This window comes from Salvelinus sp. IW2-2015, linkage group LG27 (assembly GCF_002910315.2).
Source record: "Salvelinus sp. IW2-2015 linkage group LG27, ASM291031v2, whole genome shotgun sequence".
NCBI lineage: Eukaryota > Metazoa > Chordata > Actinopteri > Salmoniformes > Salmonidae > Salvelinus > Salvelinus sp. IW2-2015.
Window position 1 is genome coordinate 14529166 of NC_036867.1, and position 26142 is coordinate 14555307.

General features: G+C 45.0%; 3 protein-coding genes and 1 non-coding gene across 11 annotated transcripts in view; 1 reads left to right on the top strand and 3 right to left on the bottom strand.

Moving 5' to 3' along the window:
- Window positions 1-5585, bottom strand: part of LOC111953505 (ATP-binding cassette sub-family F member 2) — a 9257-nt gene extending 3672 nt beyond the window's left edge. Inside the window, exons 1-11 of the mRNA XM_023972823.2 lie at window positions 5444-5585; window positions 4993-5205; window positions 4652-4834; window positions 2800-2971; window positions 2260-2355; window positions 2073-2175; window positions 1224-1319; window positions 855-974; window positions 564-653; window positions 358-468; window positions 207-269 (exon numbers count right to left, since the gene is read on the bottom strand). Coding sequence (XP_023828591.1) covers window positions 207-269; window positions 358-468; window positions 564-653; window positions 855-974; window positions 1224-1319; window positions 2073-2175; window positions 2260-2355; window positions 2800-2971; window positions 4652-4834; window positions 4993-5205; window positions 5444-5585 — 1389 coding nt within the window. The remainder of the gene's footprint in view (window positions 1-206; window positions 270-357; window positions 469-563; window positions 654-854; window positions 975-1223; window positions 1320-2072; window positions 2176-2259; window positions 2356-2799; window positions 2972-4651; window positions 4835-4992; window positions 5206-5443) is intronic.
- On the bottom strand, window positions 2615-2697 carry LOC111953980 (small nucleolar RNA SNORD100). Its single transcript, XR_002875938.1, has one exon. It is a non-coding gene; the product is annotated as a small nucleolar RNA SNORD100 (small nucleolar RNA).
- A 3-nt stretch (window positions 5586-5588) lies between the features above and the next one.
- chpf2 (chondroitin polymerizing factor 2) lies at window positions 5589-16952 on the top strand. The gene is made up of 5 exons (XM_023972822.2): window positions 5589-5706; window positions 9200-10579; window positions 11876-12440; window positions 12623-12805; window positions 14245-16952. The coding sequence occupies exons 2-5, from the start codon at window positions 10203-10205 to the stop codon at window positions 15514-15516; spliced, it is 2397 nt and encodes a 798-aa protein (XP_023828590.1). The 5' UTR covers window positions 5589-5706; window positions 9200-10202; the 3' UTR covers window positions 15517-16952.
- A 1285-nt stretch (window positions 16953-18237) lies between these two features.
- smarcd3b (SWI/SNF related BAF chromatin remodeling complex subunit D3b) overlaps window positions 18238-26142 on the bottom strand; it is a 56238-nt gene continuing 48333 nt past the window's right edge. For 4 of the 8 annotated variants that reach the window (XM_023972831.2, XM_023972829.2, XM_023972827.3 and 1 more), the window contains 8 exons: window positions 26070-26132; window positions 25838-25939; window positions 23279-23440; window positions 22917-23014; window positions 22373-22565; window positions 21653-21775; window positions 21457-21558; window positions 18238-21151 (listed from right to left, as the gene is read on the bottom strand). In XM_023972831.2, the coding sequence (XP_023828599.1) occupies window positions 21098-21151; window positions 21457-21558; window positions 21653-21775; window positions 22373-22565; window positions 22917-23014; window positions 23279-23440; window positions 25838-25939; window positions 26070-26132 (897 nt within the window). In that variant the 3' untranslated portion in view covers window positions 18238-21097. The remainder of the gene's footprint in view (window positions 21152-21456; window positions 21559-21652; window positions 21776-22372; window positions 22566-22916; window positions 23015-23278; window positions 23441-25837; window positions 25940-26069; window positions 26133-26142) is intronic. The other 4 variants (XM_023972834.2, XM_023972835.2, XM_023972830.2 and 1 more) reach the window with 3 other exon arrangements.

A 26142-nucleotide genomic window follows, 5' to 3' on the forward strand; every position in this document is an offset into this window, starting at 1 on the left:
GTGCCTCTTACTGGCCCTCCAACACCACTTCCAGCAGCACCTGGTCTCCCATCCAGGGACTGACCAGGACTATGGCGAGTTGAAGCATCCATGCATCAAATCAGAGTTTATTTATGCCTGTCAATCAAAACCCAGCAACCAGCATGGGATGGCCGTCTTTAGGAACCACCAGGCAATGTGTCATATTCCTACGTCCTTTCTCCTACCTGGTGATATCGGCCAATCTTCACGTGAGAATTTTTCCTGATCATGCCGTCAGTGGGGAGCAGCTGGAGAGAAAGAGAGGTTTTACGGTATATGCCATACTGTCATTACGAGATGGTAAAACAAAGAGTTGACTGAAATGGCACCACCTACCTCTCCCATCAGGAGTTTGAGGAGTGTGGACTTCCCTGCTCCGTTGGGCCCCACCAGAGCCACTCGCGTGTCCAGGTCAATGCCAAACTCCAGGTTCTTGTATATGTGTGGCTGGAGGAGGAATAGGCTGATTAGTGAATGAGGACGGAACACAAGAAACGAGCTCTGAGACTCCAATAAAAACCCGCTCATTTCTACATACTGACCTGGTTGTCACTGTATTTGAAGCTAACGTTCTGAACCATGATAACAGGAGGGGGGATCTTTCCACAGGAAGGAAAATAAAACGACAGTGTCTATGAGAGGGAGAGAGATGATTACCACCACTGCAACACTAAAATTAGCCATAGCGTGAACAACCTATTATTTATTCCTAAGAGTATGCACTACTTTGTTCAAGAGTAAACCGTGAATGGCTTTAGAAAGCGATAGATGTGATTCAGTCCAGTACATTAATATATTGCATCCACACTGAAATGTTTCAGTGAGCCTCTTGCCTTGTCATCCACCACACGTTCAGTCAGCCCTGAGGCCACCATCTTCTGCAGCGTCTTCTCTTTGCTCTGGGCCTGTCGTGCCAGCTTGGCCGAGCCATGACCAAACCTGGCAATGTAATTCTACACAGCGGGTAGAGAGAAAGACGGCATCGGAGTAAAGCATCATACCCTTTTAGCCTGGTTCCCACGGTTGGCGCCTTTTGTCAACTCCGTTGCTGTCCTTGACACTCATTTGGCATGACGATGAGTGTCAACGATAGCACAAACAGACCGGGACTTAGGCTATCATACTTTTACAGTACAGGGGAATAATATTTCCACGTGGGGCAGTATTAGTACTCTGCATCGTCACAATGTGGCGTCGCCTACCTTCATGTGTGAGATCTGGTCCTGCTCCCAGTTGAAACGTTTCATCTGGTTCTCTTCCAGCTCCTCCCTGGTCTTCACGTACTGGTCATAGTTACCCTTTCATTCGAAAAATAGAATCTGCATGGTCATCTCACACCATTCGGTGAAGCCAACGGACACACTGTCTCGCATGCATAATTAGCAACAGGCCATAACCCCACGACCCCCCTTCTCCTCCCTAATAAGGAGTGATGAAATCACAGTTGGCTGTGTCTGTCCAGGACACTCTAGTGGAGGGTTTCTCAAACTGGGTCCTGGGCACAGGAGGTTGGCGGCACCTTAATTAGGGAGGACAAGCTGGTGGTAATGTCTGGAGCGGAATCAGTGGAATGGTGTCAAACACATGGTTTGACGCCATTCCATTTGCGCCGTTCCAGACAGTATTATGAGCCGTTCTCCCCTCAGCAGCCTCCACTGGTCCTGCCCCCCGGTGCACGTTTTGGTTTTTGCTCTAGCATTACACAGCCGATTCAAATAATCGAATAATAATGCTCTACTGCACAATACATGGTTGCCTTCTAAGGGGTGACTCAATAGCCTGATGGAACGAGCATGATCGCTGCATTCACCATTATTTTTCACTTCAATGTATGTGTATCTGCTGCCAGGTGTAATATGTTTAAGTATTTTAAAATTGTCAAATAAAATCTATCAATTAACTAAAACAATGGTGAAAGGAGCAAACCGCCTGGTTCCACCAGGCTAGTGACTGAATGCCCTTTGATAAACTGCTAAATAGTAGTGTGGCAAAAGTGAATCGATCGCGTCTGTTGACCAGGGGGGTGAGTGAGTGAGCTGCTGTGTTCTTACCGTGAAGTACTTGAGCTTCTTCTGGTGCAGGTGGATGATGTTGGTGCAAACTCCGTTTAGGAAGTCTTGAGAGTGGGAGATGAGCACAAGGATTCGCCTGAACCTGACAAGGGATCGGTACATTCAGCACATCTCAAATGCACGCGACTACTAAACGGATTGACATTGACAGATGAAGCACACTCACGATGCGAGCTCCTCTTCCAGCCATACACAGGCATCTAGGTCCAGGTGGTTGGTGGGCTCGTCCAGCAGCAACATGAAGGGCTTGATGAACAGAGCTCTAGGAGAATGAAAAGGGAAAAGAAAAGCATTTATTCCAGACATTTTCTACTCATATTATTGCAATGTAACTGTGAATGTAATCTGAGATATGACTGGGTAAGAAACTGATGACCATGTCCAGGCATCTGCCACTAGTAATGAAACCTGTCTACTTCTTTGCATAACAATCTGACACTACTTCCTAATACTTGCATTGGCTCAGGAAAAGGCTTAGTCATGAGTGTGAAACAAACACTTTATATTTTTGGTGTGTTGGCTCTATCTCAGTAATAAATTGGGTAACGATGGCAGTATCCTCACAGCGTTCAGTAGAGGGAGCCAGAATATCATCACTGACAAAACCAACACTGTCAATTCATTAAGGGATGTTGAGAAGGCGTAGAGACCAACTCAACTTGCAGTACAGTTCATTAATCGTAAAGCATCATGTTCGCTTTCCCACCTGGCCAGAGCCACACGCATCCTCCAGCCTCCGCTGAAGTCCTTGAGCTTCTTCTGCTGCATGGCGGCGCTGAAGCCTAGGCCGTGGAGGATCCTGGAGGCTCGCACCTCCGCCTTGTCTGCATCCAGCTCTTCCAGACGCTCGTACAGCTCCATCAGCTTCTCACACTCAGCTACAGAGGGATGGTGGGGGCGAACATTTTCAGCTACATTGTTTATAAATAGATTACTATTGTGCACCTGGTTGTTTCCGGGAGAATACAACTAGGTGGTTTCGAACCATGCCCCAGTTACCTTTCATCATTTAAATGTAACTATCAGGTGGAGGTGCTTTGTAAAATACATTGCATTCGGAAAGTATTCAGACCCCTTGACCTTTTCCACATTTTGTTACTTTACAGCCTTATTCTAAAATTGATTGTTGTTTTTTCTCTCTCAATCTACACACAATACCCCATAATGTCAAAGCAAAAACAGATTTTTAGAAATGTTTGCAAATGTATAATTTTTTTCAAAACTAATCACATTTACATAAGTATTCAGACCCTTCACTCAGTACTTTGTTGAAGCACCTTTGGCAGTGATTACAGCCTCGAGTCTTCTTGGGTATGATGCTACAAGCTTGGCACATCTGTATTTGGGGAGTTTCTCCCAATTTTCTCTGCAGATCCTCTCATGCTCTGTCAGGTTGGATGGAGAGCATCCCTGCACAGCTATTTTCAGATCTCTCCAGAGATGTTCGATCGGGTTCATGTTCAGGCTCTGGCTGGGCCACTCAAGGACATTCAGAGACTTGTCCCGAAGCCACTCCTGCGTTGTTTTGGCTGTGTGCTTAGGGTTGTTGTCCTGTTGGAAGGTGAATCTTCACTCTGGAACAGGTTTTCATCAAGGATCTCTCTGTACTTTTCTCTGTTCATCTTTCCCTTGATACTGACTAGACTCCCTGCCCTTGAAAAACATCTCCACAGCAAGATGCTGCCACCACCATGCTTCACCGTAGGGATGGTGCCAGGTTTCCTCCAGATGTGATGCATGGCATGCAGGCCAAAGAGTTCAATCTTGGCTTCATCAGACCTTTTGGCAAACTCCAAGCGGTCTGCCATGAGGAATGGCTTCAGTCTGGCCACTCTACCATGAAGGCATGATTGATGGAGTGCTGCAAAGATGGTTGTCTTTCTGGAAGGTTCTCCCATCTCCACAGAGGAACTCTAGTTCTTGGTCACCTCCCTGACCAAGGCCTTTCTCCCCCGATTGATTAGTTTGGCCGGGCAGCCAGCTCTAGGAAGAGTCTCTTAGTGGTTCCAAACTTCTTCCATTTAAGAATGATGGAGGCCACTGTGTTCTTGGGGACCTTCAACGCTGCAGACATTTTTTGGTACACTTCCCCAGATCTTTGTGCCTCGACACAAACCTGTCTCGAAGCTCTACGGACAATTTCTTCAACCTCATTGCTTGGTTTTTGCACTGACATGCACTGTCAACTGTGGGACCTTATATAGACAGGTGTGTGCCTTTCCAAATCATGTCCAATCAATTAAATTTACCACAGGTGAACACCAATAAAGTTGTAGAGACACCTCAAAGGATTATCAATGGAAACTGGATGCATCTGAGCTCAATTTCTAGTCTCGTAGCAAAGGGTCTGAATACTTATGTATTTATTTTTAATAAAGTTGAAAACATTTCTAAAAACCTGTTTTTGCTTTGTATTATGGAAAATTGTGTGTAGATTGAGGAAAATAAAATATTTAATCCATTCTAGAATAAGGCTGTAACGTAACAAAATATGGAAAAAGTCAAGGGGTCTGAATACTTTCCGAAGGCACTGTAGATACAGTATGTGTGTCACTCACAGTCCTCGGCTGCTAGCCGCTCTGCCTCCTTCTCCAGCTGGATCCTCTCCTCGTCCACCTCCATCACACACTGCAGGGCCGTCTTGTCACTGGGGGCCATTTCCCTGGTCAGGTGGTAGATGTCTATGTGCTCGGGAATGGGGATCTCGCGATGGCCGATGGCTGATAACAACATGGACTTTCCTGGCAGGGGGAAACGCCATACATTAGCAGCGGGAAAATCAATTTTTTTGAGTGCAGACCCTCTACAAATGAGAAATGTGTCAGTGAAAATCATTGAGGTTGTGGCCCCTGGCGTAGGGCTACGCCCCTATGCGACGACTTATGGTGGTACTACCTACCTGTGCCGTTGAGGCCGAGGAGGCCGTAACGCCGTCCCGAGTTGAGCTCTAGGCTAGTGTCGGTCAGCAGCTCCTGACCGTGGAAGGTGAGCGACAGGCTGGCAATGTGCACGTCGGTGCTGTTGAGGTGGGACGCCAGCACCCCCGTCACCGCCCGCGCATCCAGCTTCTTCAGCTCAAACTCATCCAGCTCCTTGGTCAGGCTAGCCACCCCTGTCAATCACAATAGTCTGGTTGACTATATTAAGCCCAAGTAGAGTGTTAGCGTGAGGGTTAATGCTGTCAGACACCTTGGTTAATGGAAGCCATTGGAATAGTGGTGAAAGATATATTCCCAGCAGAGAAAGTGTCACAAGTTTAGCATAATTTATATTCAACCAACCAGTGGACATATTAATCCAAAACGGATTATATAATTGATAACTGTTCAGTACATTTTCACTCCTCTCACCATTGCTGTCTGCTCCATTTTCCTGGCACTCTGGCTGGTCGTTCTCCCCATTAAACTCATCAGTTTTCTTTGTATGCGCCTGGCGGGACTTCGCAGCTTCCTTCTTCTTCGCTGCCTTCTTCTTGGCAAGATCTGACGGCATTGCTCCGTCTGAACCCCGGACACCAACATCCAAAACAAGAAGAGAGCAACAGAAATGTACTGCCGAGTACTTAGCTGTGGACGTTAGTGAATGGCAAGAAACATAGCAGCAATGTGTTGAGGTGATGTTGAAATTAGAGTTCCGTTATTTAGATTTAGGAGGCATGCATTTAATTCCCAGGGACAGTTGGTAGCTTAGTGGTTAGAGCATTGGGACAGTTACCGAAAGGTTGCTGGATCGAATCCCCGAGCTGACAAGATAAAAACAAATATGTAGTTCTGCACCTGAACAAAGCCCACTATTCCCCGGTAAGGCCGTCATTGTAAATAAGAATGTGTTCTTAACTGACTTGCCTAGTTAAATAAAAACAACCACTCTGTTTGAATTTTTCCAAACTCTGCGTCTTCTTCCGTCCGGCCAGAGTCCGTCGAAGAAGTTACCAAACCACTGATGATGAAAATATGTCGTTTCCGACGATGAGTTTATGGGATAGCTAACGTTAGCAACTTGTAAACAATTATCCATTCCTATAAGTACTATTTTAATATGTTAAAAATACACATTGGCTGTTAAGACTGTGCATATGACTGTTGCCTACCGTTTTAGTTAATTGACGTTCGTTTTTTATTCCAATTATTAGGAGGTCGCTAGCAAACAGCCTAGCTCTTAGCGAGCTAGCTGCTCTGTAAGCTACCTTGACTTGCTAGAATGTTATAGAAACAAGTTGAAGAAAAAGTAACAAAACATGTGTAATAAATACCATTTAATATAACACAAGCATATCCATATTACATTGTTATAACTAACTTCTTTCAAAACAGGGTTTCTCACAAACTCATAAGCAGATACTGAGACCCACACACACCCAGAGACAGATGGCTGACATAGACCTTTTATAAACACTGACAAGAAAAGGGTGCTTGGTACTGTATTTCACGAGYTACTGAGACACACACATACCCAAGGACAGAGGGCTGACGTAAYCCTTTCATAAACACAGATAAGACAGGAACATCTACGCYCACACAAAATCTCCTGTTTTAGCTGAACATTTCTGAAGACAAAGAACTCTACTCAGAGCCAATGGGACAGTGATACTAGCCTGAAGGAGACCTCGCCCAACTCATCAGAACCAACCAGAGGACCAGAACTTCCAGACTCAACCTACTTTCTGTACTGTATAAAATGTCTAATGCACTCTGTTATCTGGGCTTATTTCTGCAAGTTCCATATGAGCTAAATGAATAAGTCCGTGCACGCTTGTACCAGATATCTTTACTCTTAAATAAAACTGTCGCTTGTCATACAATTTACCACCTTGTCTGAATCGATCCTTGACCGGCTCACCCTTCTCCATATCCAATTATCAACACATGTTTTATTATCTACTGAAACAATCGTTTTTTTCTGTCTTGAATGAAAAGGTCATATTTTACAATCTCCCAAAATAAATGCGATCCATGACGAGAGACAACGCTCCCTACATTTATGTAGTGCTGTTCTTGTCTATTGATGTTATGTATTATGTCACGTTTTGTGTGGACCCCAGGAAGAGTAGCTGTTAGTTTTGCAACAGCTAATGGTGATCCTAATAAAATACCTCCATCTTGTCTTGTGAAACGTTCCCTATGCTCGCCGTCCAGTAACAGAACGAGATAAAGGTCATGTTAAAAATACATTTAAAAAAACATGTTGAAAATAAATTTGATTTCAGTTAAAGGACTGATATCTCATAGAACAAAACGTATAAAATATCCTAAATCTGTGTTAACCCCAGAGTTTATTTTCGGAGTTTATCCCCAAATCCTATTATTTCCCCCATGTATTGTTCCCATAGGAATAATTGAGTGAACCAGCGGTAACTCATTTCCGGTTTTTAGGACTACAGGCTGGCGAGCTCTATTACAGCAGCTCACATGTTGCAGTAGCTGACTAAACTCAACTCCCGGATTTACGATGGAGTTGACAAGCGACTAGTGTGGGCGGACTGGAGCTCCGATGTCACATAAAATGACGTTTTTATAAAAATAACTACTGATTTCAGCACCCAAAGAATAGCCCGCAAGTAGTCGTCCCTAGTTACCACAGCCACAACGTCAATTATGGCTAAACGCCTATTTATAAAATGTATCTTCTTGAATCTGATTCTAAACCTTAACCACACTGCTAACCTTATATTAATAATACCAAAAAGCTAGTTTTCATGATTTTCTACGATATAGACCATTTTGACTTTGTGGCTGTGGTAACTAATGACAACCCGCAATTACATAGAACAATGGTATTTTAAGTGACGTCGAGCACCAGTCCGCCCACATTAGTCGTGGTACAACTCCATCGTAAATCCTTGAGTTTAATCCGCTATGTCGCAGTTCACGTAAAAACGCACTGATGGTGGTGGCTTGCATGGCCTAGCCGGTTGCACTAGCGCAGCAAGCTATTAGGTTGCTTATGACATGGTAGCTGGTGAATCTAGCTAACTAATCGGCTACCATAAAACTATGTGAAATTGCAATCAATAGCTAACATATATAGCTAGCTCGCTACTGACTGAGAGAGTTGCGCAAACTAACAGCAACGTGGTTGGCCTAACTCGCGTTGTAGCAACTCAACGGTCTATTTTTCGCGCCAACTGTGCGAGTCACGACAATATATTTTATTCTTCCGTGTCTGACTTTCTTACCTTGATGACAGTCACACGAGTTTCGGCCGGCTTGCTGTCACTTAACAAGTTGATACTATTCTGCTAGCGACACTAACGATTACGTCACTTTCTATGTTATTGAATAAACCTTCAAAATAAAAGCCCGCATTTCAAAACATCGCAAGGTGACTTATTCAAAATATACTATATTTTGATCAATGTCGATTTTTATTGTGTTTAATAGCAAATGCATAATCTATATATGGTGTTTCATGGGGAACTGAATAATACGGAGTGTTGCTGGCCTTTTACTACACCCATTCTATAGGCCACAATGCAAATCACTGTATATGTACTAGGTTTGAATCACATACACTGCCTTTCCTTCTAGCGGGGCTAGCGCTGACCCCGCCTCAATTGGGTAATTACTATGTAATTAACTACAAACTAATGTAATTGCAGTAAAGCATTCTAAATTGTGAACCAAACATTATGCACACCCTGTCATTATAGCTGATAACAGATGCTCTGTGGCTAAAATGTATACTACTGACTGTCATCATTAAGTTGTGTCACATAAAAGCTCACTGCTATTTTAAAATTGAACCTTTATTTAACTAGGCAAGTCAGTTAAGAACAAATTCTTATTTACAATGACTGTCTACCGGGGAGCAGTGGGGTTAACTGCGTTGTTCAGGAGCAGAACGACATATCTTTACCTTGTCAGCTCAAGGACTCGATCCAGCAACCTTTCGGTTACTGGCCCAATGCCAGTAACCACTAGGCCACTTGCCGCCCGGTTGGTATGATTAGTTTCCCCCTAAAGTTTTTCTCACAACTGTTCTGGATGCATGCATTAACTTGAATGCAATAACATTTATACAATAGAATGAAGCATTCCAAATATTGCCTGGTCTGGTATTGATTGATGAAGTAAGTATAACTTGAAGGGCCCTTCATCTCATCACAGAGATCCCCTCTTCAGACGTCTGATGACGTGTCTGCCAGAATATTACGCTGGGGAAGCAGTGGAGCGCACTGAATCACATCATCATCAGATGGATGCAGAATGAGAAGCAAGATTTGCAGATGAGACCAAAATGCATATTCCAGTGCACCGCACGCTTTCCACAAGGTTTCTCTCGGACCAGTAGTTATTTTTATGAATTCATGAAGATTTGACAGTGATGCTTTTCTTGGAGGCGGTGAATGACTCACTTTGAGGAAGTTGCTGATGTAGAGGAAAAAAGGTCGACATGGTAAGCTACCTGGCTAATGTAGCTAGCCATCGTTTGACGAAAAGACATAATGTGTTTCCGTGCATAACTCTGACATGGAATGTGATTGATCTCCGACAACCTACAGACAAAACATCGATAATTGCGACTGAATCAACAAAAATTGAGAGGAGAACATCCTTTGTTTTGGGGAGAGACCGAAGGAGGGAGGACCAACACCGTTAGCTGATACTGATGCATGAATGTTGGATGTTGTTTTGTCAGGGTATCTAAAATATGAATTCAACTTTGTAAATCCCTGGTTTGTTTTGAACTAGCTAGCTAACTACAATAGTTTCACTGTATGTAACTAATTAGGACATTAGCCAGTCAGTTAGCTAGCTAATTAAGAAAGTAATAGCAAGCCCATTGCAATTTGTTATTGGTTAGCCTGCTAGCTAGCTAACTAACTAGCTAGATCGTTTATTATGGGACAGTAGCCCATTGTTAGTACAGTAGGTATTGACTGCTGAAGAGTGTCAGTCAATAAAGCTGTCTGTCCACTGTCCAGTTATTCTCTAGTAATGGCCTTGTAGCTAATGACCTTATCTTCCAATGGCACTGTTAAGGATGTAGTAAGCTATCTAATCCATGGTGCAATAGTCACCAGTAAAAACACAGCGAGGATTGTGCCAAATCTACTGAATCTAGCTTGAAAGTTGAAAGTGGTTGGCACTTCACCAGAAGGGTCATTACATGGTTTTGGAACAGCATTCTGCAAATAATTATGTAGAAAACGTCAGAGGAACGTCACATAACACTTTATTGACAACACCCAAGTCCACCGCTTCGGCTATGCGTCTCTCCTCCTTCCTGGCCGTGTTCAGGCCTGCTCTTCCCCTTATCCTGGGGCTCTCTTTAGGATGTAGCCTGAGCCTGCTGATGGTCTCCTGGACCCAGGGAGACACAGATGACTCGTGTGGAGATGAACTGGGCAATGGGGGTCTCTTCCTGGGCAGCAATAGGGGAGACCCCCCAGAGGACCAGAGAGGTGGTCCTGGGAATGAGGACTTCCAGCCCCGCATTGTACCATACCACAAGGACCCCAACAAACCACACAAGAAGGTCCTCAGGTGAGCATTTCGGGATGGATGCACAGAGGAATACCACATCCTATCATAACATTAGATTTCAGAGACAGTTTGCAAATGGAAGACACTGCTTCAATGTGTCTCAAAAATATATGCAGAGCTGTTGGATCTCTTTTATGAAATGCTCTTTTATAACTGTGTTCAGAAAATATGCACCCCAGTGCGAGGCATTTGGGTTGTATTTCCTGCTAACTAACGCTTATGCAACCCACCCACATTGCCAAATTCTTAATTGATATGTAAATGAGGCAAATCATGATGCTCGCTACAGATGCATCACACTTTGTTCCAAAATGAAGGCCTTTGTAGGCCACTGTCTGTTTGATTCCCAGCGATTTTTGTTGTTTGTTCACCCACTTAATAGGCTTAAGCTGTTCTAACTTCATACTGGATCTAAACCACTCTAGGGTGGATACGCAGTAGAATATGTAGGCCCTACACTTTTAGGGAACTGAGAACATAATTTCTTAGGCTATACAAATGTAGCCTATATGAAATGGTCCCCAAAAAAAGGTAAATACATGGTCAATGCTATTAGACCACTGCTGACCTTTCACCGCTTTATAAAGATTTGTTCAAAAAGCCCATACGGTTTGATAATCCTACTGTCTCGCGTCTCTCCGAATCGCCTCTTAAAGCTGATTATTGGCCGGGATTTACTGTAATTAACCAGTTAGCCTGGAGTGTCTGAAGAGCCCACCATTTTAATGATCTTAGAATGTTTTCAAAGTACAGTCATGGGACAGAATGACTCAGAAAGATCCAATTTCATTGTCGTGTCTTCTTTTATGAAAAGCCTTACTGAAGAATTGTGATGCCTGTTGTATATGACTATGATCTCCTTTGGTCATAGCCTAAAATCCTTACTTCTTGCAGATGGTGAGAGTTAAGTCTAGACTCTGGAGTTCAACAATGAACTCAATGACATTCTCTTCCAGTACCTAGCTATCTGGACAAGAAAAGGCACTAGGCGCATTCACAACTTATATTTACCATGACATTTTTTGTTTTTATCCAATTTGACTTAAAACAAGTACATTTATTGTAGAATTAATAGTATTGTAGTAACACCTATGTATGACATATTATTGTTACATAGTGCATTAGACAAGTAATTGCATAGTAATGGAGTTGAGCGTTTAAAAAATAATACTCAGTAAGATATGGCTGTTCCTTATTCCATCTATGTAATAAAATAAATCGCTCAGCTCCGCCCAGTATTGAGTGTTTGATTTGAAACAGTGAAAGTCCCTCTGAACGCCACTCTCCTCTGATCAGGACGCGCTACATCCACACTGAACTGGGCATCCGAGAACGCCTCCTGGTGGGTGTGCTGACCTCACGGGCCACCCTCAACACGCTGGCCGTGGCGGTGAACCGCACCGTGGCCCACCACTTCCATCGCACCTTCTTCTTCACGGGCCTGCGCAGCCCCAAGGTCCCCCACGGCATGGCGGTGGTGGCCCACGGCGACGACCGGCCCGTGTGGCTGATGTACGAGACGGTGCGCCACTTGCACCAGCACTACGGCTTGGATTACGACTGGTTCTTCCTGGCCCAGGACGACACCTACATGCAGGCCGAGAGGCTAGCCGAGCTGGTGGGCCACCTCAGCGCCGGTCAGGACCTCTACATGGGCCGGGCCGAGGAGTTCATCGGTGGGGAGGAGAGGGCCAGGTACTGCCACGGGGGTTACGGCTACCTGCTCTCCCGGAGCTTGCTGGCCCGCCTGCAGCCCCACCTGGACACCTGCCGCAATGACATCCTCAGCGTCAGGCCTGACGAGTGGCTGGGCCGCTGCATCATCGACTACCTGGGTCTGAGCTGTGTGGAGGTACACCAGGTAAACACACAGCTGAGACATCATTATTATAAAACATGTTTATAGAGTTGTTCCATAACGATTACCAGTCTTTTATCAATGCTATGTCATCATGATTTACAGTACTTTGACTACACCCATCAGTTGTCTTACCTACGAGATGGCTAACATTTCCCTCCCCACTGTTTGCATGTTACTTACAGGACATGACATATCGCTCCTTTGAGCTGGGGAAGAAAGCAGACCCAGAGCGAGAGGACAGTGCCCAGTTTAAGAATGCCTTCACAGTGCACCCTGTGTCAGAGCCCAGCCTCATGTACCGCCTGCACAAACGCTTCAGCCAGATCGAACTGGACTGGACCTACCTACAGATACAGCAGCTGCAGGTTGGTGTTGTTTAATGGGATTAGATATGCTCTCTCTATGCTTCAGGCTATTTGATGGGTTGTCACTGGTGTTGGTTTGACTGGTTTACTGGTCCAGCGTGCAAATGTAAAATATTTGTACATACCGCACCAATTTCCACAATTCTACACCTAGGTAGAAATTCCTATCTCAAATTGTATTTGTCACACGCGCCGAATACAACAGATGTAGACCTTACAGTGAAATGCTTACTTACAAGCCCCTAACCAACAACGCAGTTTTAAGAAAATACCAAAAGAAAGTAAGAGATAAAAATAACCAATAATTAAAGAGCAGCAGTAAAATAACAATAGCAGGGCTATATACAGGGGTACCGGTACAGAGTCAATGTGCGGGGCGACCTGTGTCGAGGTAATTGAGATAGAGTTAGCAGCACCTTAGGGGGGTAATGCAAATAGTCTGGGTAGCCATTTGATTGTCTGATCCAATATGTCAAGAAGCCACAGTGATTGAACATTTTGTCAGGACGTGATGTGTGAAATTCGTCATTTTGTAAACAATCTGTCAGTTTAAAAGTGTCAACTTTGTAATTTAATTCAATAAAACTTTATCCCCTCAGGGGCAATTAAGAAAAGTCAGATTTACAAGTATCAAGTCACACAAAGTCCTCCACAGAAAATAGCCTACAATATACAACAGACTTCACATGATTCCCTAATACCATACACCCCACACAATACATAAATACAACATATTAGGATCACCTTCCTAATATTCAGTTGCACCCCCCCAACCCCACTTTTGCCCTCAGAACAGCATCAATTCGTTGGGGCATGGACTCTACAAAGTGTCGAAAGCGTTCCACAGGGATGCTGGCCAATGTTGACTCCAATGCTTCCTACAGTTGTGTCAAGTTGGCTGGATGTTCTTTGGGTGGTGGACCATTCTTGATACACGCGGGAATTGAGCGTGAAAAACCCAGCAGCGTTGCAATTCATGACACACTCAAACCTGTGCGCCTGGCACCTACTACCATACCCTGTTCAAAAGCACTTAAATATTTTGTCTTGCCCATTCACCCCCTGAATGGCACACATACACAATCCATGTCTCAATTGTCTCAAGGCTTCAAAATCCTTCTTTAACCTGTTTCCTCCCCTTCATCTACATTGATTGAAGTGGAATTAACAAGTGACATCAGTAAGGGATAATAGCTTCACCTGGATTCACCTAGTCAGTCTGTCATGGAAAATGTTTCGTACACTATTGTTTATAATAACCTTATAATAAGCTTTGAGAGACGCTGACCAAGGTGTAAGTCATACCATTAAAGTTAAGCCTTAAAAGGACTACCTTTTACATTGTTCATTAATATCCTAATACTGAAGAAAAAAATATTTTATTAGATGCTTATGATACGTTGTCTCATCATGGTTGTGTCTTCTTGTCTTTTGACCAGGTCCAGATCAACAACCTGAGTGAGCTGACCCCAGAGGGGAAGGCGGGGGCCACCTGGCCCATCGGGGTCAACCCCCCTTTCAAGCCCAAAACGCGTTTCGAGGTCATCAACTGGGAGTACTTCACAGAGGAGCACATTTACTCGTGCCCCGACAGCTCCCCCAAGTGTGAGCTGCGTGGCGCAGACCGGGCCGACGTGAGCGCCGTGCTGGAGACGGCCGTGGAGCGCCTCAACGAGCGCTACCAGCCCCAGCTGCGCTTCAGGAAACGGCATCTGCTCAACGGCTACCGGCGCTTCGACCCCACCCGGGGCATGGAGTACGTGCTGGACCTGGCCCTGGAGGCTTTCACCCAGAAGGGTCACAACCAGGTCATCGCCAAGCGGGTCAGCCTGCTCCGCCCTCTCAGCACCATCGAGATCATCCCCATGCCCTACGTGACGGAGGCCACCCGGGTGCAGGTTATCCTGCCAGTCACGGCCCACGAGCAGGACTATGTGAGCAACTTCCTGGACATGTACGTGATGAACACTCTGGACACGCATGACAACGTCCTGCTCACCTTCCTGTTCGTCTATGACCCCTTCGACGCCCAACGGATCAGTCAGGCCGACGTGTTCGCCGGCATCAAGGCCATGATTGGCGAGGTGGAGAAACGCTACGGCGACGTGAAGATCCCCTGGATCAGCGTCAAGACGGAGGTGCCGTCGCAGGTCAAGCTGATGGACATCATCTCCAAGAAGCACCCGGTGGATACGCTCTTCTTCCTGGCCTCGGTGTGGACCGAGGTCAACGCCGACTTCCTCAATCGCTGCCGCATGAACGCTATCAGCAACTGGCAGGTGTTCTTCCCCATCCACTTCCAGGAATTCAGCCCGGCCATCGTGTACCGCGACCAGCAGCCCTCAGCCGCCTCCTCCTTCACCGCCGAGGCACTGCGCGATGGACGCTTCGACCGCCACGTCTTCGAGGAGGCCTGCTTCTACAACGCCGACTATATGGCGGCGCGCACCAAGATGGCCGCCGACATCCTGGATAACGATGAGCTGCTGGAGAGCATGGACGTGTACGAGATCTTTGTGCGCTACTCGGGCTTGCACGTGTTCCGGGCGGTGGAGCCAGCGCTAGTGCAGAAGTATGTGCGGCGGGCGTGCAACCCGCGCCTCAGCGAGGACATCTACCACCGCTGTGTGCTCAGTAACCTGGAGGGCCTGGCCTCGCGATCCCACCTGGCCATGGCCCTGTTTGAGCAGGAACAGGCCAACAGCACCTAGGTGGTCTAGTGGGGCTCTTCCACTGCAGCACTGGTGTCACGCCAGACTTTTCTGGACCAGGCCTCAGAAGGCAACATCTATGGGCCTAACACTGGTGCAGTGCCTGACAGTGGAAATGCACCATACTGTAGGTCTACCATCTAATGACATTATGAACGTCAACCACACTGCCTCGACTTTTAGACAAGGCATGTTATGGGATGCTTAATCTTCAGACGGATCCCTAAGGACCCATGTGCAATCTTAGGCCTGCGAAGACTGAGGAGCAATGTTACAACGTGTATTCCTGCTAACTGTGTGTGCAGGCGGACAGAACTCTGTGCTTTCACACCAATGGTAGCCCAAGGGGAGGCTCTATTGGGAGGTGATGAATGAACAATGAACAGCATTGATGTCTATTTAGGGCTGGGCAGTATACCGTATTTTACTATGTACTGTTATTGATGCACGGACCAGTTTGTGTTTATACTTTATCTTCTATAACGGTATTTGTGATACGTCACTCTGGCTCGTGTAATGTCAGTTTTTATAGTTTACTCCATTTGCTACTTGAGTTGTCTCTCTCCTCCTGCATGCCACTTCCCCATGTGCTTCCCTGCCAATCCCTGCCCCCGTCACTGTTGGTTGTCAATGCCGTGCCGTTCACTTTGTCTGCATGGTCAGATGTAACCAGATGTTAGTGATTTCCACTTTGCTTCTTAATATAATTCCACAAAAGTTCTATAATTACATTATTTAATGTATATTACAGTCTGCAAACTAGTAATTTGTCTTTTGAGAGACGCTAAATAGTGTTTGGGCTAATTGCTAGTTAGCTAACTAGCAAGCTAGCTAAATGTACACAGAGAAAACGTAGCTAGCTAATAAAACTTGATACCAGTACTGGTGTAGGCCTAGTTCAGCATGTTGTTTGTGCAAAAGTATCTTCTAAATCAGAGATGGAGAAGCATGAATATGTTAGCTAGTGCTAGATAACTACATGAAGTAAGAGAAAACATGTAATGTAACATTAGGGTCCACTGGGAAACACTGACCAACACTTTGGTTCCTACCATGTCACAATAATTCCTCCCTGGCTTTTTCATTCATTGTCATGTCAAACAACAATGTATTCAAAGTACTGTCCACTATATTCCAACAATAGCATTAGAATAATCATTCTATTTCCATGATTCCAACAGTTCACCAATTAATTAGGACTATATTTTTTGCCCATATCATGCAGCCCCACGTGGCACAGAGTGTAAATGATAACAAATGAGTGCAGGAAATGCAGAAATATCGTGATAAGATATTTTGGTCATTTCGCCCAGCCCTATGTCGGATGTTTACAATGTTTTGTTTTGCCTTGAGAAAATCGCCATGAGCTATATGTCTTCCTTCATGACTGTGCTGATTTATGATGCTAAAACTGGAATTAAAGAGAATTAAGTGTCTTATGTGTCTTTCAATTTACACTTAGTTTGCTCAGTATGTCGAACCTGTAGAGAGTGTGGTTTGATTCATTCCCTCGACATATGGTCTGTTTTTTATTTTTCTACGGTTATTAAAGGCAGATGTCGCATTCTGACTCGTTTCTTATGTTATTGTGGAATCGCAGACCTAGCAATTTCCTTTGCCATTTATCTTTTGTGCAGTTCAAGGTTTGTTTGAAACACAGCTTCATTACTGTGGGGTTCTCAATTAGGAAGACAAAATAAAAACGGCTTGTCTTTGAGAACTGCAGCCTCAATAATGACATAATAGTGATGCATGCTTTGCAAGTCAGGACTGAGGGTTTGCGAGCCAAGGACAAGCTATTAGAGGGTGTAGATTCTAGTGGTTGATATTCCTCCAATCATATAGCTCTGAAGTCTGTATTCTTCCTGGTTGCCTCTATAGCTGTGACCTGAGGCAATGTACAGTTTGTACTGAAGCCTGAAATATGCCTCCCCACATTAAAGTCAGTAAACCTCCACCCCTACCCGGGCCTCCCTGGATTTGGGATGGAATTCTCTACACATGTGTCTTATGGAAGGGAGTGCAGATTCAGAATGCCCTAGCAGGGTGGGTTTTGTCCACCTGGCCACAGTCCAACAGGGAGAGGGAGGGGGGAGCTGTTTCTCCATAGTGTGGTGGGTGGGGGGGTTCAGAGCACTGAATAGGTCACTTGACAGTCTCTCTGTCTCCTCCCTCTCTGGGCAGGGGGGAGAGGATTGCACCGAGGGGCGAAATGAATGTCAGGCCAGGGTTTGGCGGGGGGTGAAAGAGTTTCTTTCTGCAGTAGCTAGCTAGCGCTGAGGTTGTAGGTTAGCATTACTGCATGCACGCCACCTGTTCAGACACGGTCAACAATAACTCACTTGTCTGCCATCTCAAAACGACGTCTTCCTCATGCGAGGACTGCTAGAAGTGTTACTCCCTTCTGACTTTTATCAGTCAGCTTATTGGCAAAAATGTAAGTGTTCTACCTCTCACCAAAGCCAAAGACTATTTGGCCCAGTACTGTATGAAGGTGTTTTTAGACTAAGCTACACATTGATAGATATAGCCCCCTGGGCAGCTGGATTCCATTTCATTTGAAACCTATGAAATATAGCAAAGTCCACCTCTGGTCTTTCCAATTTGATGTTTCTAGGAGACATATTTAGACCATTGATCAGCATGAAAAATCTAAACATTTGTTCTTCGGATAAGGCCCATCCCCCTGACTTAGCAATAAACCACACATTGCAGACCTCATGGCATTTACAAACTTTGGCAAGCGCTTCTTTATTTACATCCAGGCTGTCTCACTGAGTCACAGCTGTAGTTTCATCATTTCATTTTTCAATTTTTTTCTTCCTTTGTTTTTTGTTTGTTTGTAGAATGGGGTAACCCAACACATTTGCACAAGTGAGAGCTATATCTCCATGGTGGTGACCAACAGACAAAACGGTGTAGCAGTGGAAAGAGAGCTGTGAGGAACATGGGCACTCCTCACAAAGTCATGCACAGAAACTGCGGTTACCACCTATCCATTCGGGTAGACCAATATCAATGCTTTTAGTCAGAGAGCGAGAGAGAGAGGAGAACACAGTTTAGGTACAGTCTATAGTCAGATGACACAAGGTTTCCGGCGTCCGTGAGTTGTAGTTTCTAAAATGCCCAGAAAGGGGAGCCCTACAGTTAATGCTCCATGACTGCCAACCATACAAGACCAATCTGGGTCAAACACAAGTATTGATTGACACATAATTGAATACAACAACGATTATGCTCCCTTGCTTGGTGCGGTTGAAATACACGTAACCTGTAGTAACAAAAACTCTTATGCAGATAACATCTATGCTGGTTGGGTAGCCCGCAAGTTTTTAGCAAATGTTCAGTAAAGGCCCCTTCAACATGGAAATTGTGTCAAATCCATTGCTCTCCAGATCCACTTCCATGCATTTGTGAGAGTATTTACATGTCCCGTTTTAAATGTATAAAACCTGTCCATGCAGCATGCATAGGTCTTTAAGAAATCCAACCTCGTTGTTTATGCTGAGTTAGGTCTCAGCTATGTCGAAGAAAATGTTGACACAAAAGAGATGTAACATGGACACAATTTTGATGTGACTGAACCTTACAGAAGACAGCAGTGTTGACTTCATATCAGAAACGGATTTCTGAGAAGGCTTCTCCCATCACAAGCACACAACTACTGTGGAAGGGCACAGAACTGAGTTGCTGTGGAAGTTAGTTAAAGAGATGGGCGTTCCCTGTGGGTGGGGAGAGAGGGAGGTATCATCACTCCCAGCATTACATTTTGTGGTTCTGCCCTATTAAAACTCAAGGGCCTAAAATAACCATCCCCCACACCCTTCCCCCAAGTGTACACAGAGGGACACTAGCGTCCCTGTCCTACACCTTTAAACGTATGGACCCCGATCCTTCCCACCCCATGTCCCGCCCTTCACTAAACCAAACACACTGACACAAACAGTGCTATCCCTGAAGAAAAACAAACAGATTTACATTCAGAGGTTTCCTTTAAAAACGTTGTCATATTCACCCGTGTTCAATTTCAACTGGTAACGTAGCTTTATCGGGTTTAGACAAGATCACGGTAATCGTTATTCATTGTCCATTTGAACCATTCTAATACTCTTCCATCGAGACCTTTGGTGACTCTGTCAAAACGTTCAAGGACAAAATACTGTCAGACAGATCCACTTGAGACAGGTAGTTCACAATAGATGTTAACTAAAAAATACAATGAACAAAGACCTATTTCCCCATTCATTTCGAATAAAAGGATTACTAAAAGTTTCGGGCCAACATTTGTCAGGCTGCATTTTCACTGCCCGCCCCATGATTCTTCAACATAGGAAATGTTGGTTACTCTCACATCATATCCCAAAATGTGTCCTTTGTTAACATTAAAAACACTGATTTGAGCACTGAGAGGGTTCTGTAGCTAATACTGTTCCCAAACATGACTTTTTGTACAGTTATTATGACAGGACAATGAGCCCCTGGAATACATATGTCTAAAATAGCAACACAAACATTTAACCACTAACGTTAATCCATTTTGCACGGTAATTTACTGCGGTCAAGACGTGCCTTCAGGGGACAAGTCTGTCTGGGTGCTCTGCGTTACAGAGAGTTAGTCTGTGTAAAAACATGCAGGCTGTCCTGGCTCTAAGGCGCCACGCTATGGCCGCCAAGTGTTACTACATTACTTTGCCTTGTGCCTACCGTCACCTCCTCACGTTAACGTCTATCTTCTACGGTCAACTGATATGAGTCTTATTCATCCTTGTCCCTTTTAACTTCATCTGATGGAATATATTCACTTATACAGAGATCTACTTTTACAGTTACATTGTTTAAGGGAATTACGGTAGAAAGGTGGAAAAAATAAACTAATCTTCGATTGTGTCCTGATTAGTTAATAATGGGGGGAAATCTCATTCATGGAAGCTGCCTTCCTTGAACAAGTTCATTTTTTAAATGACAGACCTCAACATTTGGGCTTCAGAAGGGAAATTAGCCCAGTCCCCCGACCCATTACTTCAAACAGTAATCTTCATTCTGCTAGTGTAAATTTGGTTCCACACATCAAAAACACACATGCACACTTGGAGCATATTGCTCACATGAACAATACCACTAATGATACACTAAAACAATGGGCACAATCCACTGTGTGTGAGTCAAGACACTTGAAACATTGGGTTACAAACGACCACTTTGGGCTCATCCGAATGAGACGCAGTGGACCACTATGACTCAGCAGAAAAGTCAATCTGGTTGAGATGAGAAGGCTCTAAAACAGTAATCGTTCTGCAGGCAGCTGGTACAATGACTTGTAGTCTCTATGGAAAGACTGTGACATGCTAGTGGGTGACATTAAAAGTAACCAACTGTGGGCCTGGGATTCCAGGAGTGTGGAGAGAGATGTTCGGTCAGTCAGAGCTGAACAGATTGAGGGACGTTTTATTTTTGGACACATGCAATTGGGGGATGGGCCAGAGGTCAGTTCCCTAGCGATTAAAAAAACAAACAAACACAACACACAAAAACACAGGTCTGGGGTCAGATGAAGAGTGCAGCGTGACGTCCGAGACGGCGTTTAGGTGTTCCTCACGGCCAAGGCCTGCTCCAGCTCCTGTCTCCTCTGCTGGATCTGTGAGAGGGTAGAGTGGAAGGATGCCATCACCGTCACACACACAGAAACAACCCGGGCCTCACTACACCCGAGGTCGATTCCCAGTATCAATCAATTTGTAAGAAGGGTTATTTAAATAAAGTTGGATTGCTTGTGTTACACAGTTGTGGTAAGACTAGTGTAACAGAGCAGGCACAGCTTCAAAGCTAAAAGATGACTATTCCACGCTGACCTCAATTCCCAGTTTGTGTTCCTACTTGGACGCTGTGTTGTGGTAGTTGTTAAAAGGTTTTAAAGGTGCAGTGTTTGACGTGTCTCCTCACCTTGCTGTAGAAGTAACGACTGACGGCCTCCTGGGACCAGGGCTCGTGGTAAAACGCCGCCCTCCTCTCCTCCTCTGGGTTCCCCACCACGTCTGTCATCAGCTGCAGCCAATCAGAGAGCACTGTTGGTCAGGTAGGTGTGTGTGTGTGCGTGCGTCCGTGCGTGCGTATGTGTGTGTGCGCGCGTGTCCCTCACCTTCAGGTCTCTGCTTTGGGACTTGAGCCAGTCCTGGATGTAGCCCTTAGGATCCCTGGAGAAGCTGAGCATAAAGTCCCTCTGGATCTTCAACTGGTTGATGGACTCAATGGTCTCATGGATCTACAGGGTTCATAATGATCAATGATGTTAGAGGACAGCTTACACAGATCTAAGCATATGAAAATAACTTTCCAATACACCAATTTATTTGAGCCACTGCGTTTCTTCAGAATTTGCATTCAAATAGTTGTGTAAGAAACGGGGGTGACGGTGTAAAGAACAAGGCTTTTCCCACAGGAACATGAAGCCACAACACCTATGTAAAGGTAGATTTACATTGTGGAGATGCGGGAACAGCTCTGACAACACAGAGATTTTCTCCACACGGCCGACATGCAATTTATACCAGTGCGATTGTTTATCCACGGCGCGCGCAAAAGTGTTAGCAAGGGTTGGGGTCAATTCCATTTAAATTCCAGTCAATTTAGAAAGTAAACCAAATTTAAATTCCAAATTTTCCCCATTTGAAAAGCATTTCAGTGTACTTCCAGAATTGAAATGGAATTGACCCTAAACCTGGTGATTGCACTTCGGGCGACAAGATTCTCCGGGAGAATCAGATAGAAATCTATCCGACACGGTCAGACAGCTCTGAACTCTAATTCACATATAACTGACGGTAATTAGTCGTCACACATCTCCGCAATGTAAATCTACCTTTAAAGTCATCTTGGGTAATTGTGATTGGCTATCCTTCCTGTGTGGTTGTCCCACCTTGTTGTCCAATGAGGCGATCTCCTGCTGGTTGGCGGTGGAGAGCAGGAAGCTGCTCATCTGGCTCTTCAGGGGGTCCTCCACCTCCACGTCAATGTCATAGCATGCCGTCTTCTTCTGGTCGTTAGGGTCCACACTGCATGGAGAGGCGGGGAAGGATGGTGAGACTGAGGTTGTTGGCAGCATTTCAAATGTAATAAAAATGAAAAGCCTGGAAGGCAAGAATGCTGGTGGTCTGTCTGTATCTTACCAGGATTCTTGCCTCCCAGCCTTTACACTTTAATTGGATTATCTACCCTTTGGGACAGTATTAACTGTGAAGCGCTGTGCCCACATTGTTATCTTATAGCTTTTCAAATGTATTCATCTGCTAGGTTTTTATATTTTTTTATAATATAAAAAAATGAATTTTATGACCAGGCATTCACCCTTCAATTCAAACCAGGAAGTTGCCAGGTAGGTGTTACAGTAAGTGTGAGCTACTCACCTGATGACGTGGTTGATGACGATGGGGTCAGGGGGTAGGAGGAGGTTGGTGAGACGCTGGGGGATCTCCGAGAACTTGAGCCTCGGGCAGTCAAAGATCTGAGAGGAAGACAATAACATTACAGAATACAGACCTATCAGCAGGGAAGGGCAAATGTGTGTCTCCCAAATGGCACCATATTCCATTAATAGTGCACTACTTTTGTCTAGGGCCTTAGGGTTCTTGTCGAAATTAATGAATTATATAGGGAATCGGGTGCAATTCAGGACGCAGCCAATAACAAAAGGCATACTCTCCCTACTGAAGGTACTATGACAACAGGTAATACAGTACCAGAGGAGAACTAGAAGGGTGTAGTCTACCTGCTGAAAGTACTTGTCACAGTTGATGTACTCCTTGTCATGGGAGTCCTGCAGCTTGTTGGTCTTGACATACTGCCACAGGGCCTGGATGATACAGGAGCGGGTCTGGGTGTGGATACCCAGCAGCCGGGCCAGGCGAGGGTCCAGTTTAAACTGGGGGGGCTGCGGAGAGGTCACAGTCAGTACTAGCCAACTGACCTCAGGAACTGTTACAACTGCCAGATGACAGCTGCTTTGGGGACACTTTTGTAGAGTTTTGTAAGCCCTCTAAATAGATTTTAGCCTCGTGCACTACTGAAAATTAAAAGGACTGCCAAAGCAGCAGCTACTCTTCCTGGGGTCCAGCAAAATTAAGGCAGTTTATACAATTTTAAAACATTACAATACATTTCACAACACACTGTGTGCCCTCAGGCCCCTACTCCACCACTACCACATATCTACATTACTAAATCCATGTGTATGTATAGTGCGTATGTTATCGTATGTGTGTGTGTATCTGTGTGTGTGTGTATGCGCCTATGTTTGTATTGCTTTACAGTCCCCGCTGTTCCATAAGGTGATTTTTTTATCTGTTTTTTTAAATCTAATTTACTGCTTGAGTCAGTTACTTGATGTGGAATAGAGTTCCATGTAGTCATGGCTCTATGTAGTACTGTGTGCCTCCCATAGTCTTCTGGACTTGGGGACTGTGAAGAGACCTCTGGTGGCATGTCTTGTGGGGTATGCATGGGTCAATGCACCGAGCTGTCTGTCTAAACTACTGGCACACAGCTCGGTGCATTCAACATGTCAATAAATAAAAGTAGTGATGAAGTCAATCTCTCCACTTTCAGCCAGGAGAGACTGACATGCATATTATTAATATTAGCTCTCTGTGTACATCCAAGGGCCAGCCGTGCTGCCCTGTTCTGAGCCAATTGCAATTTTCCTAAGTCCTTTTATGTGGCACCTGACCACACGACTGAACAGTAGTCAAGGTGCGACAAAACTAGGGCCTGTAGGACCTGCCTTGTTAAGGCAGAGCATCACTTTATTATAGACAGACTTCTCCCCATCTTAGCTACTACTGCATCAATATGTTTTGAACATGACAGTTTACAATCTAGTGTTACTCCAAGCAGTTTTGTCATCTCAACTTGCTCAATATCCACATTATTTATTACAAGATTTAGTTGAGGTTTAGGGTTTAGTGAGTGTTTTGTTCCAAATACAATGCTTTTAGTTTTAGAAATATCGAGGTCTAACTTATTCCTTGCCACCCACTCTGAAACTAACTGCAGCTCTTTGTTAAGTGTTGCAGTCATTTCAGTCGCTGTAGTAGCTGACGTGTATAGCGTTGAGTCATCCGCATATATAGACACTCTGGCTTTACTCAGTCAGTGGCATGTCGTTAGTCAAAATTGAAAAAAGCAAGGGGCCATAACAGCTACACTGGGGAATTCCTGATTCTAACTGGATTATATTTGATAGGCTTCCATTAAAAGAACATCCTCTGTGTTCTGTGAGACAAGTAACTCTTTATCCGCATTATAGCAGGGGGTGTAAAGCCATAACACATATGTTTGTTCAGCAGTAGACTATGATCAATAATGTCAAAAGCTGCACTGAAGTCTAACAAGACAGCCCCCACAATCATTTTATCATTAATTTCTCTCAGCCAATCATCAGTCATTTGTGTAAGTGCTGTACTTGTTGAGTGTCCTTCCCTATAAGTGTGCTGAAATTCTGTTGTCAATTTGTTTACTGTAAAATAGCATTGTATCTGGTCAAACAATTTTTTCCAGAAGTTTACAGGATGATTAGTCGGCTATTTGAACCAAGGGGCTTTACTATTCTTTTAAAAAATGTTTAAAAAAATGTACCCCTTTTTTTTCTCCCCAATTTCGTGGTATCCAATTGGTAGTTACAGTCTTGTCCGTACGGGAGTTGCAGCGATGAGACTCGGGAGAGGCGGAGGTCGAGAGCCATGCGTCCTCCGAAACACAAACCAACCTAGCCGCACTGCTTCTTGACACAACGCACATCCAACCCGGAAGCCAGCCGCACCAATGTGTCGGAGGAAACACCGCACACCTGGCGACCTGGTCAGCGTACACTGCGCCCGGCCCGCCACAGGAGTCGCTAGTGCGCGATGAGACAAGGATATCCCTGCCGGCCATACCCTCCCTAACCCGGACGACGCTGTGCCAATTGTGCGTCGCCCCATGGACCACCCGGTCGCGGCTAGCTGCGACAGAGCCTGGGCTCAAACCCAGAATCTCTGGTGGCACAGCTAGCACTGCGACGCAGTGCCTTAGACCACTGCACCACCCGGGAGGGCTCTACTATTCTTGGGTAGCGGAATGACTTTAGCTTCCCTCCAGGACTGAGGGCACACACTTTCTAGTAGGCTTAAATTGAAGATGTGGCAATATCGTCTGCTATTATCCTCAGTAATTTTCCATCTAGATTGTCAGATGGCTGGCTTGTCATTGTTGATAGACAACCTTTTTTTCACCTCTTCCACACGGACTTTACGGAATTCAAAAGTACAATTCTTGTCTACGGCGCCCTCACCTGGTAGTCCAGCATTAGCAGCAGTGTGCAGCGCACGCTCACGTCCCCTGGCCGCTTCACCTGGAAGCCGTCTGTCTCCTGGGTGGTGGGAGTGCGGTGCCACTAGCAGGAAACACAGAGACAGAAACCCCACCTTGAACACTACCTACAGGCACCGGCCACGGAATTCCAGAATATGTACATACAAACGTGCACACAAAGACGATAAAAGAATACAAAACCAAATGTGTACACTTTCAACGAGCAGCCTTGCTCTCGACCCTTTGAGTATGTTGTCTTTTGGAAGGCTGAATCGCTGTAAAAGA